Source organism: Harpegnathos saltator, unplaced genomic scaffold (genome assembly GCF_003227715.2).
Source record: "Harpegnathos saltator strain DR-91 unplaced genomic scaffold, Hsal_v8.6 scaffold480, whole genome shotgun sequence".
Taxonomy (NCBI): Eukaryota; Metazoa; Arthropoda; class Insecta; order Hymenoptera; family Formicidae; genus Harpegnathos; species Harpegnathos saltator.
The window spans coordinates 19,940-37,500 of record NW_020230294.1 but is presented as its reverse complement, the minus strand read 5'-3'; the positions used below and the strand labels follow the sequence as shown (position 1 = coordinate 37,500).

The window sequence follows — 17,561 nt, the reverse complement described above, 5'->3', positions numbered from 1 at the left end:
CCGCCGAGAGCGCGAACGAGCGTTGCAGCCGTTGATAAATGCACAAATTCGTTTTGTACACACACGCACACACACACACACACACACACACACACACACACACACCCGCCAGCCAGCGAGGTCGGGCTCGAGCGATCTTGCCAGCTTTATTCGGCGCGTCGCTCCTTTCATAGTCAGTATATTAAAGCTTCTTTAAAATACACGTAAATATAACTATGTGCCAACGAGTGACCGTTGAATCTCTGACGGTCATTTCTGCGGTCGTGGGAAGTATGATCGTTTTTGTTTTTCTCCTTTTGCCGAAACGAAGAGACACGCAATTATCGGGTCTGCAACGCTTACTTATTGGAGTTAATAAATATCCGCTGGTGATTTGTGTCTTCGCGCGTTCGCCAGGCAAAGTTTTAGTGCAAAAACTGCCGGACCAATTATGTTTCTAAATACAGGCGAGTGTAAATCGCGACGAGATCGAATCGGAAATACTTAGGATACCTTGCTCGAAATAATTGATTAGAGTAATCCACTTCGTCTCGTAACTCGTATAAATGTACTCTAATAATATTTTATTCTTTCTCTATCTTTCTCTCTCTCTCTCTCCCCCCTTCCTCTCTCTCTCTCTTTTGTGCCTTTAAGGTTCAAAACGACAGCAGTTTTCCTATTCGCGAAGCATTAAGGCGAGCGGGAGTTATGAACTATTAATATTTCCGTTACACCACGAAACTTCCTCTTCTTCTTAAATTACTTCATAAAAGCGACGAAAGCTGGTCGTGAAAAATGCAAGGACTCGTTATATCGGCAAACGCCGGCAACTCCGATATTCATAGATCTCCCGATCGCCATTGCGGCGAACGCTGCTTACCGCGCCGTTGTAAATAAAATTCGCTTATCTTCTCTTCTCTTTTTACCACCCCGCCCGACCCGCGTATTTCCTCGCAACCCCTTCGGTCCCTTCCGCGGCGACGCGAGAACGCCTCGATCGCTAATTCTATTAGCTGTCACTTTTTATTTATTTTCCACCGCACGAGTATCGGCTCTTTTCCACAGAATACCCGCATTTTAATTCCTCGCTCTTCTCTCTCTCTCTCTCTCTCTCTCTCTCTCTCTCTTTTGCTCTCTTTCTTTCTCTCTCCGCTTCGTTCGCAAAACAAAGCATTGGCGAAATGCTGCGGCGAAAGACTGTCAGAATTTGCAAAGACGTCGGCAAAATTATATAAATCGCGCAACACACTCGTTATCGATAATCCTGTCGCGTGCATATATTATCGGCGCGTCTCTCTTTTACGATTTACATGTTTGATTCTCCGAGCAAATGGCATAAAAAGTGTCAAATAAATCAACAGCTGATCGGCATCGGTCTTAGGAGAAAACCATCGCAAATTTCCATGGACTTTCGATATATTGCAGAGTAATAAAAAATAGAAGACCTATATTTCTTGAAATATGATTAATTATAGTTTTTTAAGACTCTGCAACGTTGCTCTGCGAGAAGTTGAAATATACCAAATGCTGCACCATGTGGTTGCTTTAAACACCATATTAAAACAATTTTTCTCCTTTCCTTCAATACCTTCTCCCTCTCCGTTCTTTTCCACAGCTCCTTTCTCCTTCTTTCCTTAAGTCACCTTACGCTCTGCTCAATGTTCCTCACACTTATTCGGCACTTTCTCCCTCCACGTCAGAACACGCGACAAGGATAACAAAATCCGTGATCGGCTCGGCGCTTAGCGGTTCGCACGACTGAATTTTATTTATCGAGAGTCTCGCGGCCAGCCGTCTACGTCGTCCTCGATTTTGGCATAGACGACAGCGCAGATCCACGACGACGATCTCTCCCACGTGCCGGCGGGAGCCGTGAAATTCGATGGTTCTCGCGTATCAATGGGAGGTCTCGTGACCTTTCTCCGAGGTAGACTAATATTCAGTGCCGCGCCATTTCACGGCACGTCGAGCTCGTCGTCTCGCGCGAGGCGAATTGCTTGGGTTCACCATGCGAGAACGCGGTTATTACAGCGTTCGTCGAATCCGCGGATTTTAACGCCTCGAAAGGTAAAAAATAAAAGAGGGCAGGAAACGGAAGAGCGGTAAATACAAATCGCACAGAATATTCTCCGATATGCGCGATATCAAACAGGGCCGTGTTCGTAAGCTTCGAATTCGCATTCCCGAATTTTAACAAGCAGCGACCTGAAAAATATCCACAACAGCCATAAAATTTTTCGCACCGGAAGGCTTCCAGGAGCTTCCGTTTTTTCTCTTATTTATTAGCGTCCTGCCGATGGCTCCACTTGCTGCATACTGAGATCGCCGTTTATTCGAACGTTCCTCTCTCGCGAAGAATTCACGCGGCCGAAGCACGCCTGCTCACGGGGATATCAGGACGGCTGCTTATTTATACGCGTTGCGTGCAACACCTTCTGCGCTTCGTCATGCCACAAATCGGTGTGTCTGTTCCCAGGTGTACATACGCCTGCCCGTGACTGTGTTCGTATCTGCGCCAATGTATGAAACACCATCGCGTTTTATCGTTCGGATTCACGAGATCACGCCGCCGTGATATCGCGCCATCGCCGCTAATACCCGACGATACAGGCTGCTGCAAAGCCGAATCGCGTTCTTCCGCCGATACGTCCAAGAAAATAGCACTCGCCGAGGAATTCTTCTTCTCCGCGACTGCATTTTCCCCAGCAGGCGGGAACGGCCCCTGACGGAAGAATTTCAGCCTCGGCCGAGCTCAGATGTAAAATACCGAGCGATCAAAAATTCACTCGCTTCAGAATCAGGAAGAATGTCGGTCGTCGCCCGATCGAGAGACCGACGGCTCGGTTGAACGCAGACCGAGATCGACACAAGCCGCGATAAACGACGATGTCAGCAGCGCGCGCCTCTTTCGCTAATCACTCCGACGTTCATCGAGAACGTAAGCGCGGCACAGCTCTCGTTCTCCGCGCCGTCGTTAATTCCAGCTTAAAAGGGTTAACATCCGTGTTGCACAACATTATTTCTCGTCCGTCAGCCACACTTGCGATGCGTTTCACTTGGGCTGTATTGTTTGATGATTACGGATGAAGCTTTATATCCGATCAATCACGCTTGACGGGTACATTGAGCAGCTGGCTCGAGTGGGTTAATGCGTCTATCGATTATAGATGCGCGTTTCAATGATGAATCCGCGCCGGGGAATCGATTGCCCCGCGCGCGTCCTTGTTTAACATACATTTAATCCGCGACGGAGGCGATATTTTACAATAACTTCCGGCACTCTCTCAAGTCACCGGCGGAATCACCCCTGTCGATTTTTCGCCCTCCCCCTCCCGCCGCCGGGATATCGATCGTGATTACGAAGCACCATTTGTGTTTGCACACAATGTCGAGAACAGTCTATTATCGCGACGATTAATTCGCGGTTGATACATCGCCCCGAGCTATTTCGGTTATCGCGGATACAATGTTGTCGCGAGGAAGAATGCGCCTGCAGCGCACGAGGGGGTATTTTTAGGTCAAGCCCGTACCTGATTAATATCCGAAGGAATACTCGGTGATTTGAGTGTCTTAGGTATCTGGGGTAAGGCGTGAAGGACCGAGGTGTGCTCAAAGAAGACTAATTAAGAGGACTGATAGAAAGACAAATTAAAGATGCGGAGATTAAGATCCAAATATTTGAGATTCTAGCGACGCGAGATCCGGGGATGTCGCACTTGGATTCAGAGATTCTAATGACGAGCGAAACTTCGTGCATTCTTAAACAAAACAATTTTAAACAAAATTATCAAGAGTGTCGGCACGATTTTAACTCTCTCACGGTCTGGGGAGCATAATTAGATAATTATAGGAGAAGATAATATTTAGGAATATTCTAGTAGCCAAGTACACACCCTCTCCCCTCGCCCTCGGCTCCGGAGGAGTTCACAATTTACGGATTAGAGAAAAATCAGAATACAGGAAGAGAAGTCGAATGTTCCCTTTAAAGGAAAAAGTTTGCAAGGTATACTAAAAACAGAGCTCAATAAAATACGAATAACTGCCTCCCGCGTGGATTTATTTGCGAGTGCTTTACCGAGTTCCGCATTTGCAACGCGTAATATCTTCTCAACCGTAATAACGAAGATTCCCGTAATTTGACGCTCGTTACCTTCCATCTATCCCCTTCAGTCCGCCCCTTACCTCGCCTCGCGTAACTTACGCTCTTCGATTTGTCGACTCGCAGAGATCGTTCACGCTCGATAAAGCGAACGCGAACGCGTTCTTCCTTTTTTTATTCTCTCTCCTCTTTTTGCGACGTGTCTATACGGCGAATTTAATTTACCCCTAAACAGCCGACGGCGGCGACGGTGGCGGTGAGTAGAAGCGCCTCGATGGACGAACTTTCTTGCTCGACCCACTTAACGATTTTACGTCCAGGCGCTGACGGCCCGATGGAATCGGCCTCGAAATGGGACGCGGTGCGGTTCGTTTCGCTTTTTCCTATCAACCCGATATCAAGCCGCGTGTGCAGTTAGCACCGAGCCGAGAGTCGAGACACTCAAGATACTTTCCGTTCGGTGGGTTAATCACGGAGAATTTTGCTCCGCTTCTATACCGTAGACTCGCTGCTGTACTCGATGTATACATGAGCCACCCGCACCTACAGTGAGAAGTTCTGCCTCGTGAAATATTTCACACAATGGAGACTAATCTGATGTGTATATTCATTAATAATCATTACTTATGTTCCCAGCTGGGATTGAGTAATTTATTGTAAGAGGAATAAGATAAGAAAGATAAATGAGCCCGGCAGGGGAGCGGGATACTTTCGCATGTTTTTCCGATTCCGATATTTATCACTCTGCGATTATCATTTACACTTTATCCCCTTAATCATTCACTTACGTATGCAATTAAACGCAAGCGCGTGTGTTGGAGAGAAGAGAAGTATTAATAAAACGATGTTAATATAATTAGTAAATTATATTAATAATATTGATAAAAAATATTAGCAAAACCGTTTAAATTTGCGAAATTATAAGCGCGTAACAAAGATCGTGATAAAGAGTGCGTTTTCCATGAGATTTCAAAAATTATCATGACGGTGTAACGACTTTTAAGTCGATTATTTTTGCGCATATTTAATAATAGAACCACGTATCGGTTTCGCAGACAGACATGTAAAAAATGTCATTGCCGTTAAATATTCATAGACATACGCTAAACTTTACACTAAACGCATGCAATTCTAATAGGACCTCGCGGGCCACCGTCGCCTCGTTCCGTGAGGTTTGTAGAAAAGAAAAGAAAGAAGCGACATGTTCAATAGTCGAAGTATGAGGAACTTTTAAGAGATTAGAAGTTCAATCCTCGAAAGCAAAAGCACAAATCTAAGGATGTGTATGCATTCCTGAAAATCTGATATCACTTGAAAATTCAAAAAGTTTACTCTCCCACGAGTCCCAGAGGACCCGGAGGGCCAGAATCTCAGAAATTCATTAATCTGAGCTCTTCAGAATCCGAGAAATTGAGAATCTTGAAATTCGATTATCGCAGAGCTTGAGAAACTAAAAGTCGGATAGTCTAGAAATTTTATAATGCAAATTTCCGGAAATTTTACGAATCTGAATTTACAAAAAGTACACCCTATAAGTGTAAACACTCGAAAAGATTCAGGGAACCCGAATCCCACAATTCACAAAGGCAAGTCTCCACCTCGAGAAATTTGAAGCTGCCGGAGAGCGAGACCGTTTTAGACTTCGTCATTCAAGCGGCATAAATTCAAAATACGATTTGCAATTTTAAAGTCGCAGGGACGCACGGGGATCGGAGGATCCGAGGTAGCCAAGCGTCTAGGAGCGTGCGGAGAGGCAATACGCCGGTGAGTCAGGCGGGTCGAGAAACTAAGCTCGCCGTGCTTTTTCTGGTCGAAACGCAGCAAACGAAGGAATTCAACGATGCATGCTCGAGGTGCATTCTTACCCGACTGCGGCGAGATTGCGTCCGTCTGGGATTGCGAGTCACGGGGTACTGAGCTTGCAAGACACATTCAGGCCAGCAGACCGCGCTCGCAAGCCACGCGACTCGCAAGCTCGACTCTACGTCTATCGTCCCTCCCACCCACCGTCGCCCGCCCGCAACCCGTCGCCTCATTTGCAATATTTTCCCTTCTAAACGTGCAGCCCGAGTCGTTCGAATTGCCACCGTCCGATCAAACTGCGAGGTAGATAGACGAACGACTCTCGATGTTAACGTAACCCACCGCGATTGTTTAGAATCCTGTTGTTTACCAGTACGAGGATGTACAGTTCGAGGTGTATTCGAAAAGTGAAGCTCTTAAATCCGAAAATCTGGACTCGGCACGTCACTCGAACGAAAAATATCGGGACAACTTTGGACTGTGCGCGCTTAACTTTGCGCAATCGGATTTCTAAAATTAGTTTCCGCGATAATTGGTTCTGCAAATCTTCGACGAGCTCTCTCTCTCTCTCTCTCTCTCTCTCTTCGACGCGCACGTAACGACACGAACAATCACAGCGGAATCAAATCCGCTTGTCGTTTACGGGCTTTTCCGGCAAACTAACTCCTCGATTTTGTCTATCCGCGAATATAACGACTACCGAAAATACGCAAAGTTGAGCTATTCGTTTATTCACGTCACGATCCGCGCCGTGCGTTTCGGCGAATTTTTTCTCGCGTATTTTTTTTTCTTTTTTTTTGCCGATTGGCAATTATCGCGAGCGATTTGTTCCGGTGCGAATGCTAGCTATTTCGGAACGCGAGACGAGGATATGGAAGCGATTAAAGTGGGATAAATACGTAGTATTTACTCGTAGTAAATCCGCGCCTCGACAGGACGAGAAGAAAGAGAGAGAGAGAGAGAGAGAGAGAGAGAGAGAGAGAGAGAGAGAGAGAGAAAAAAGGTGGTAGATCAACCTGCACGCGAAACGACTTTTGCGTTGCCGCGCGCAACGATTTGTGCAGCGAACATTTGTCATTATTATACTTGCCAAAGCGCGAGCTTTCGCGAAAGCTCTAAAGTAACGCGAACGGCAGTCCGCAATTGGCAATAGGCGATTAGACGCCAAAGCGACGCCGTGATTGTCGACACGAAAGGAACGAACTTGAAGCTATCGATGATAATAGATAAAAGCGATGCGATCGGCGGGCCTTGACCGAAAGCAACCATCACCAATACCAAGTGTGTGTGATATTCAACGTGTGATGTGATGGAGAAAGTCTGGCAGCTTACGGTTAATTCGCCGTATGCGCTGTATAGTGTAAATTTCATATTATTATATATCATATACGATGCGGTGTTTCGCATAAAATATTTCAGTTCCATAGAGTTGTCACAATGTGTGTAGAATATATCAACATATTTTTTATCGCACTTGTATCTCACAAAAAGTAGCGTATACGTGTGCGCGATATAAAAAAAAGAATTATTTCACTATTTGCAAAAATTATTCCCACCGCTCCGTGAAAATGCGATTATACACGCATACGCACAAAATACGACTATTTGTGCTTTCATTCTTCAGCTATATTTCTCTTTGTTCTGATAATGTGCGGTGGAGAGTAAAACGATCAAATGACACGCTTATAAATCCCGCTTCCGGCAAGACTCGCATCGACAACAGTCTCGTATTATTTACATACTTCCATAAATATACGCCGCCGCATATCGTACCATGTGTGTGCTTCGGAGTTTCGTGACTTTTCGATCATCCTGTATCCATATTTCACGTACGTATCTCTGCGGTGTCTGCGGAATAAAGGCCCACGAAGCTGCTGATTTTCCCACAGTTATCAAGGCGGACAGCTTATCGGCGCTCCGAAGGCCGATCTATTCGACTCGCGGCGTGATTAAATTGAAACACTATTTCTCGAGACAGGCTAACAATACGACAGTATCGCAACCTGGCATAAATATTACATAACATATTGTCTACGAGGAAAGCACGCTACAGTTTTCATCTTGACCTAATTCATTATTTTTCATTTTTCCTTTACTATCGTATAATATCGAGTAATAAAGTAAATAGCGTGTTCTCTCTAAATTTTTTCGAGTAAATAAAAAATAAAAAATAAACTTAAATATCCACTTAAATAAAAAATAGAGCGACAGCCGAGTTACTCGAATTCGAATGATTCATATTGCCTATTCTGAATCGCCGTATAGATTTTTATTCGAAACTGAAGAATTGAAGAATTAATGACGACACATATATATATAAGAAACAACGTTTCAATATAAAATATCTCGTGCATAAATCAATTCATAAAGAAAGCAGCAAGATGAAAGTTATCTCGATGCAATTTAAAACAATTTTAACATCTGATTGAACCAAATGATTAAATTCCTTCCTCCTTCAGTCAAGGAGATATCGTCAACATTTTTCTAAAAACAATTACAAGTTTATGACGATTTCACCTTGCGAATTTATCGAAACTTCCCGCACGAGCGGAACGGAAAGAGTGTATACGCGCAATTTCTAATTTCACGCTCGAATTTTCCGAATCCGAAGAATACAAAGAAGTTTAAGAGAGTAGAGTCGATCGCTCGGGGTGGATTAATATATTCAAGAAGATCCGGAGCCACACAACCCCGCAAGCGCGGAAAATAAAAGAATGCAAGCAGATTTCATCGGAGCTGCGGTGAGACGCGGCGAACTTCCGGCGACTAAAAAAGAAAGGCACGTGCAACACCGCTCGCAAGTATCTCTCCGAGTACTTAGTACAAAGTATCAGCGTACTTGGAGCATTTTAAGTGGCGATCGGAAAGTTCCCTGTCGATGGTATCGACGAGAACTTGCGGTCTTCCCCGGCGTTCTTATCGCGTTTATTAGCTGCATTACCGGAATATCGGGAATGATTATAATCTCTGATAATAAGAGGGAAGCACAATAATGTCTAGCATTATTAATCACGTTTTCAACGATTGTTAAGACAATGAGAGCCGTTGTTCTGTCTGACGATTGTTGGACTAACGTGAGAGAAAAGTGCAATGTTTATGCATATCGAATCTCGAATTAGCGCGCACGTTATATTTCGCTCCGTCCCGCTGCGCAAACCTCGCTGCAAAACACGAGATGAAAAACGCAAAGGCTTTTTTAGGCTTTTCAAGTTGCGAATTCACGGATGCTCTGTGTACGCGTGTTTATTCCTCGAGCAGTTTAAAAAAGTCCCTCTTGGACAATGCGCACTTACCTAATAGTCACGCGATAGATCCTCTCACGACCGTCTTCTTGCTCGACTCGCGAAAAGAGACCCTCGCACAGCCGTGGGATAAGTCCTGGATCCTCCTGGAAAAACGCGGAAGTTTCAACCTAATTTCCGGGAATCTCTCGCCGTGAGTGTTTAAATATCGCGGATCTCTCAAGTCATAAATAACTCTCTCGACGAAATTGGCGGATATTCATTTTTCCTAACCTCATAAAAAAGTCGACGAGCCATCTATTAATTGGGACACAAGTTCCGAAAAAGGTACAATAGGAAGATCGATGAGAAGGGAGTATTTATCGTCTGGCGACGACGTGCAGGATCGGCCAATAAAGCTTATTCGGGCCGGAAACAACGCACTGCGCCTTAACGAGGGGTCTTGTCAATTTCGAAATTTGATGCATTATTAACCACCGCTCGAAGCGTCCTTTTATAATTGGAGCCCGACAAACGAGTGCGCTGCACAGCCGCAACACGTGCTGCGCTTTTAAAAGTCTGTTCACCCACCCATCCTGTCGCCGCCGCCACCGCCGCACGATGCATCCCCTAACACTACCCGGATGCACCCCTGGCTGCGCGCGCGCGCGTGCGAGCGCGAGCACGCGGATACGGCGGAGGTCGGCGGGCAATTTAATTAAGCGCCATTCCGCAAAAACAGTTTCAATTTACTGTTTGAAATTTTCGGGACGAGAAACGGAACATCGATTCGATCCCGCAACGAGAACACCGCTCTCCCTCTTGTCGGCCAATTAGAGCCGGCGATGCGATATGATAATTTAGCGAATGGAATTGGCTTGCGGGCAAAGAGGTGAAAGAGGAGGAAGAAGAGGAACAGGAGGAAGAGGAGGAAGAGGAGAGAGAGAGAGAGAGAGAGAGAAGGACAACCGATAATCAAATTGATGCTGTTGAAGCTTTAAATATGCATCGGTCGTTTTATGACAGAATGCAAAATGTCAAGTTTTATGCGAAGCTGTTGTGTGCGGGTAGGAAATAAATATTTTCCGCGCGGGAAAGAGAAAGATTTGTCGGTAAAAGCTTCGTTAGTACAAAGAACTATGCTTATAATGTATGAACAGTCAGTTTTTTACATTACATTACAGGAACTGAATTTCAGAACTACGTATAAGATTGATATTAAATCTCATTAAACATAGTCACCAATTTTACGTAGCTCTGAAGCTCAATTACGGTAATATAAGAAACTCGCTGCTCAGTACAATCATAGATTTGCTAAGACAGCGATTCTAACAGCAAATCCTTTTCCACCGTGATATCATCGCCACGGAAGACAAAAGATCCTCTCGACGGGACGGGAAGATTAATTATCTACACGATCTTCGCGCGAGAGGTCGCGCTAAAAAGTTAATAAGATTTCCCGACGAAATTAATTAACACATCGCTCGAGCCAGGATCCGTTCGTGCGGTAACTTTCAGATCGGGGCGCGTGTGTATGCACACATTTTGAACGGATATTTTGCGGGAATATTGCGAAAACGTCAGTGCGTACAACACTGATGACAACAGAACGCTGCTCGGCCGAATAAAAGCAAAATAGATTGCGCCCGCTGCCGCATTGTATGCGCACGGGAAATAAAAAAGAAACGGAGGCGAAAAAAAATGCGAAGGGAGGAAAAAATAACATTTCGCGATGTATTAATGAAACGCGAAATAAATCAAAATAATTCGGCTAGCGCGGCGCGCGTACACGTTTCGCTTTTGAAAATAATACCGCCGGCGTACTGACAAAACGGCGCACGGCCGACGATGCATGGAAGAGGTCTATTATGCCCCACAAAAATGGAAATAAAGTGCCAATCAGATTTATTACGAGATAAATCGAAACAATTTGCACACTGCACGTTGACCCGTAAACACATCATCGCCGGTTTATTCAGATGGTAAAAGAGTTCCGCGACGCTGCCGTGCGAAAACAACGCTGATAAAATAGACATAAAATACGAAATGTATTTTCGCGGACGACACAGGTGTGCTCGAAATCCCAAATGCATTTCCTCCACACACAGGCCGCCTCCCTCTCTCTCTCTCTCTCTCTCTCTCTCTCTCTTTCTCTCCTTTTTTCTTTCTTTCTCTCTCTGTCCCTGTCATCGAACGAAATTTCGGCCACGGGATTATTGATCTTGTTGTCTTTTGTCTTTTTTTTCAATTGGTTAGTTAGTTTTCACGATGTTGGCAACATTATTAATACAGCAGGGTGAAGAAGAAGTTCTCTCCCTTCATTATGTACGATGTTCGCGCGAATATGCGTTTGCCAACATCCGCAATTCGCGATTGGGAAGCGCCATCGACGATCGAGGCAAAAGTTAATATTATCATTAAAATAATATTATTAACGTATTAAAAGTTAATATTATTAACCCGCCGGTTAAATATGTATTGCAATAGTTTACAATATAACTCATAATGCCCATATAAATTATTATTTAACACTCGCGCATTTGCGCATTTCGTAACGTGTCGCCATTATAAAGTCAAAATAAGCTAAACGCTTGATTATTCATGCGTCGTGATTATCGGAAATCCGCGCCAAGTAAATTTATAATTAATCATGTTTGAAATTCTGGAATTAAGAAAAATGTTCGAAAATTATATTAAACGCGTTACGCCACGCCGCGTCGCGTTGTACCCCGATATATTTTACATCGTGTCCGTGAATGCAAACTAAAATGTGGAAATTAAATATGCGGTGAGTCGCTCATGAAATTCCAACGATAATCCCCCGTCCAAATAATCCAGCGGGAAATTATTATGAGAGAAAGAGAGAGATACGCACGTCGCACGTTACCTTCGTGCCCATCATGGTGTAGGTCTTGCCGGATGCGCTCTGCCCGTAAGCCACTAGGCAACAATTGTATCCTGAGAACATCGCGTCCAGGATGGACTGGCCGAGGGTCTGGTAGATCGTCGCTTGCGTCGCGTAATTCTTCGCTTCGGGATCCGACGAGTCGAAGCAATAGTCGAAACCATACTTTCGCGTTCTCTCACGACTATCCCCGGCCTTGCTCGACGACACCTTTAGATTTGTCAGGGAGATTGCGCTCGATTCCGCGCGGACCACCACCTGGGACCCGGTCAGCTTTGATTCCCTGCGCAATTAAAAGATGGACGTTATTACTGCATATTTAGTCGAACTCGTTGTATCGGTAATGAGCCTGGGACAAGAATAGTACCAACTAATAAATGTCATTTGATGCGTCAGGATCACATAAACTGGTATTTTATTACGTAATAATTTCAAAAGTACTACTTGATCTCAAAAATAAAAAACCCGCTCAAACAGTACGAATCTTTTCAGAGTAAAAGCGAATTTGTATTTTAGTAATGTAACAAAACTCTTATTAATTACTAACAATCCCAATCACACTCAAACTTCATGACGTATCACACGAGCCATTTCGTCACAAAGGATCAAGTGAAAAAAATTGCTTGCTTCAACAACAAAAGAAGAAAAATAAGAGCCGAATATCGTCGAGATATTTGCAAAGGAGCCCCGCGGGAAGAGACAGGAAGTGATACGGTCAATGAACCCGCGAGCGCTCAATGGACAACTTCGCTAACATTTTCGAAGCCGCATCGTTTTATCATCTTCCTCGTCGGCACGTGTTACCGCTCTTTTTATTCTATCCTTCTTTTTTACCAAGCACATTTTTTCATGCTTCGTGGATTGGAATCGATTCATCGAAAAGCGGCAGCGGAGGCGGTGGCGGCAGTGCACCGTGCGTCGCTTTCACACGGGGGTGTGCGCCCCCTCCCCCCGTATTATTTAATCGAGGGCTTTGCCCGATTTTCTCAAAGCTTTCTGCGCGACCGCACAGCCACGCTTACTCAGCTGCTTTATATTAAAGAAGAAAAATTATCTCTTTAGGCTTTAATATATTTTCTTAATTTTAAACTCGCGGCACAACATATTCCATTAACTGTTTTTATATCGAATATATACGGCTGCAGATACGTTTTTCCCGAGAGATTCATATCTATCGCGAGAACAAAAAGCTGGTAGATTCGAAAGCGCTCGTAACGTCTTTGATATTTCCTCCGGATCGTTGGAGACTATTGTTAAAAATAAAAGAAAAAAAAAGAAGAATGAAGAGATTCCATGAACGAGAAGTTCACAGAGATGCAGGATCTCGGCATTTCAGCGATTACTCACGGAAAGGAGAAATCCTCCGATTACATAATAAGAAGAAACGAGGTAGCGCAGTTTTGGATGTCTTCCGAGCTTCGAAGACGAGTCGCATGCAACAAGTTCCATAGAAATCGAGCCGCGCCGAACGCGCGGTTTACATCGCGAATTACGGACGCGCGGTCGCGGTTTCGCGTTTTCGGGTCAACCCGGTGTCGTGTGGTGCTGCATTTTGCGTGCCGGGACAAACGGCAGGCGTGATTATGTACGCGATATCCTCGCGCGATATAGCGAGCGCACGTTGGAATGCCAGAGGAGCAATGCGGTACTTTAACCCCGGCTTTCGCGTGATCCTATCGGTCCTGTTAAGTTTGCCGAGCTCTAATATTCGGACGCACGCGGCACGATTTCGTGCCTCGCTTCGTGTTTCGGTTGCGAGCACAAAATTTGAGTTATCCATTGCAATATGTTGCACAAGCGGAAGACAATTGAGCCGTGACATTCTCTCTCTTCGAAACGGAAGAAATATAAACGCCAAAATTTTCAGGTTTTCAGGTAAAAGGTAACGAGTGGAAATTATAAACTCCATCGCTGTTTTTGTTTCATTTTAATAATAAAGACGACCGTGCGACGTGAAGTAAAATCAACTAACCGTATTTAGCGTCAACTAGCGTCAACTAGCGTAAGTCAAACGAACGTGCATTGGGATCTCTTTACTTTCAACATAAACATAATGTGAAAAAACATAATGTGAGAAATAAGCATTACGATGAGCACCGAAGAAAATTAAATAAGAAACTATAAATTAAATTACACACATTGTGTGAACTAAATTAATTACATAACACAATTTATAATAATATAATTTGAAAATGTGTGAGTGCTTTTTAAAGTGTATATAATATGGAATCTACAATATCGTGATTGAAGATGCTGCAGCTAAGTCATCTGCGCTCTATTTATTTATCTTTGCGCTTTAAACGCATGAGGAGGAGCTTGCTAGAAACGAATCGTTTCCAAGCTCGTTGACAAGCTGAATGGTGTAATGGACTTAGGGAATATTATTTTTACTAAGCCTCGATTTAGATAATCTTCTTCTCTGCACAAGCAGCTCCGCTTCCCTCTCTCGTAAATTCGACGCTTTTATCGATCCACTTTAATTTGTTGAAACGAAGGAAATTTGATTTCATAAATCTTTGCGTTATCCTTTCAGATCCTCGAATCCTTTGATCTCTGAATTCCTGATAGCACGAAGATACGTAGTTGGGAGCATAATTTAATAATAAATACACGCACACGCTCGTATACCGTATTTCCTATGCATTTATATATCCAGATATCTGCTTTCAAGAATTACATAAGGAACCCAGCTTTAGAAAATTTCCGTAAGAGATGGAGCAACGGTGTAACGTTTATCAAAATTAAAATTAGGGGAGAATAATATAAAAGAAAAAGAAGCAATACACTACTTTTCGCACTATTCAACGAATTTACATATTTTTGAGACTTTTTGCGTGACCCTCTATCCCGTTTCATTTCGCATTGGGCGCCTCGCATGTGACGTACAAAGAACCGGCATACCCTCGATTCTCGGCGCGCGATGGCACGAAAATAACAATACCGGCGTGTTAAGACAGTACACGCGTACCTGTCAGACCGCCGCGGCTACTATAAACGGAACGGATGCAGCGTCTGTCAACGTAAGATCGTCCTCACACCAAACCATGGTCCCGTTCCCGACGTCTCCCATACGGCAACCCCACGCTAAGTCAATGGGAGTATTTTCGGAGCATGGACCTACTCGAGCCTCTCTTCCCTCGAAATCATTAAGCGACCTACTATGCGTACAATCGGGAGCAGCAAACAGCAAGCGTGTTTATAATTCACAAAGAAACAAAAGAGAAAGAAAGATAAAAACAGTCAGTAGGCATAACGAATAAAAAACGTGCGATTTGTAAGATTCATATTAAACGATAAGAAATTTCGATGAGAAATTTCAGAAGAAATTCGAGATTGAATGAATTCACGGATTTAATTTCCGAGGAGAAATGTTGAAAAAAGAGGTTACAAACCGTGAGCACCGAAGATTTACTGTGTACACACACGTTAGCGAGCTAAATACGCTATTTACACGAGTAAAGCTCGAGAGAAATTTGGAATGCTTGCATGGTCACGCGTAATTGACTTCGCCGTGCAAAATCATTCATTTCCTGTCGTAAACGAATTTCACGAGACCTCATTCTGTGCCTTTAAATACCCACGGCTAGAGTCTAAATACCAGTTGTACTTGATTCGCACTATTGTGTGCAGGGACGCACGTAGAACGACGATAATCGTCTTTTCGAACAACAGAATTTCGTCAAAATCTCCACACTTCTTCCCCCTCCCCCCTCTTTCTCTCTCTTTCTCTCTCATTTATTCTCCATCACACTTGCATTCTTTCGAGAAACAATACAATTTATCGAAAGTATAATGGCGATACATCGCTGAAATATTCAAGAGTCGTGCAAGCTCTCGACGGGCGCGCGAAGCCGCGGAGATCCATAATTAAGCTTCCTTAAATTATTCGACTGTGGCACAACGTGCGGCCAGGTGCACCGGCGCAATGAATCACGCTTTAATTACGATTTGTACCGTGAATAAGCGCGCAATAACTCGCGACAGAAATCTTCTCAGAAGGTCCTCAAGTTCTCGACGCTCAATTGCTTTCGTCTGCGCTTCCGGTGGCTCCGAGTCGCCTCCTACCGCTTGCGGACGGGCGCGCACGATCGTCTTTTTGCCGCTACCCTAGTAGTCTAAGTATAGAGACGAGTTTATAAGTGTTTGCACGGAGCGGCTGCGCGCGAGTACGTAAATTGAGGATTTGTAAAAATTTCACAGCGAAAGATGGGTCGAAAAAGAGGCTTCGCAGGCTTGTGTCGAGAGACACAAGAATTGCGAAGACTCGTTTTTGGAAAAACGCAAAAATTCAAGAGCGCAAATAATTCTTTATTTCTGATACTAAATCGATTATAGATCGTAAATGTTCAAACATTGTAGCATTCAGACTACAAGACACTTAAATGTACCTCAAATTATGCAACTTGAAACGTTGAAAAATACAGAGATCGGCAAATATAGATTCCCAGATTGAGAATTTGACTCTACAAACTGTGGAGTTAAAAAATTGAAAAAAGTCTATCAGTCTAACATTCAATTGTATATCCGAGAGCGGAAGTTTCTGACACGTGTACGATCCTACGACGCATCTTCCGAACTCGGGTAAGCCCAGATCATAAAAGTAACGTGTATTTTGCAAAATACAGTCAAGTCGTAAACCTTGACTCTCGCCAGTGTCGAAATTAGACAATTTTTAAGAGAAAGTCTCGTTGCCGTTTCAGTATTCCTATCGCTCGAACGGCTTAACCTCTCGTCGCTATAATAATCTTCCGCAATTACTCGCGCCGGTACCAGTGCGTGAAAATAACGCGAGATTATCGCTAGGTTAATCATCCTCCTTCTGAAATATTACGTACCCGTATTATATACCCAGCTGAGAAAAGTACGGCGAAAGAAGCCGTAAACCTTGACCCACATTGGTACAATTTCGCTCGAAATTCGCGCGAAGGCAAAAAAAGACGGAGGAGGACACGATTTTCCCGTCGCGACGATTAAATCCTCTCAGAAATACGAAATGCGAAATGCGAACGTGTTTCTTCCGTCTCCTTCGCAAAAAAAAATGTAATTGTCATGTTTCATCGCCGTTACAGCCGTCAAGTCGTCACCTAGAGAAATGAGATTTATCGAGCATCAAAATTAACTTAATCAATAAGCTATATATAATGGTACGAGAATTGCAAGTTATAATTGTAATAACTTCTGGTCTGCGGCATTTCCTTCCTTACACCAGTTCGACCCGAAGAAACGTGACAAACTCGAGGGAAGCTAACTGGAATATCTACTGCGACGGAAGAAACTAAATTATTTTCAGCTTCATTAGCGACACGCTCAGCTAAAAATGTACCTCAGCTGAGAAATACGACTCGTCATCTCGCCCTGATGATTTCTTCATCTTCTCTCACTTGACCTTTCCCATAATATCTTTACAAGGCCCATCGCGCGAGTTATTAATCCGATATTGATCGATACGATCTCGCTCGCTCGTTCTTTCTAACTCGCATAACGTGCCGTGCACTGAGAGGAACGTGTCGTACGGGCACAGATTTGTTGTCACTAGCATCACAGCAGCATTTAT

General features: G+C 44.0%; 1 protein-coding gene across 1 annotated transcript in view; it reads right to left on the bottom strand.

The window, feature by feature from the left end:
- Positions 1 to 17,561, bottom strand: part of LOC105189157 (kinesin 3E) — a 42,241-nt gene that overhangs the window by 23,024 nt on the left and 1,656 nt on the right. The window contains exons 2-3 of the mRNA XM_011151088.3: positions 11,990 to 12,290; positions 9,175 to 9,269 (exon numbers count right to left, since the gene is read on the bottom strand). Coding sequence (XP_011149390.2) covers positions 9,175 to 9,269; positions 11,990 to 12,290 — 396 coding nt within the window. The remainder of the gene's footprint in view (positions 1 to 9,174; positions 9,270 to 11,989; positions 12,291 to 17,561) is intronic.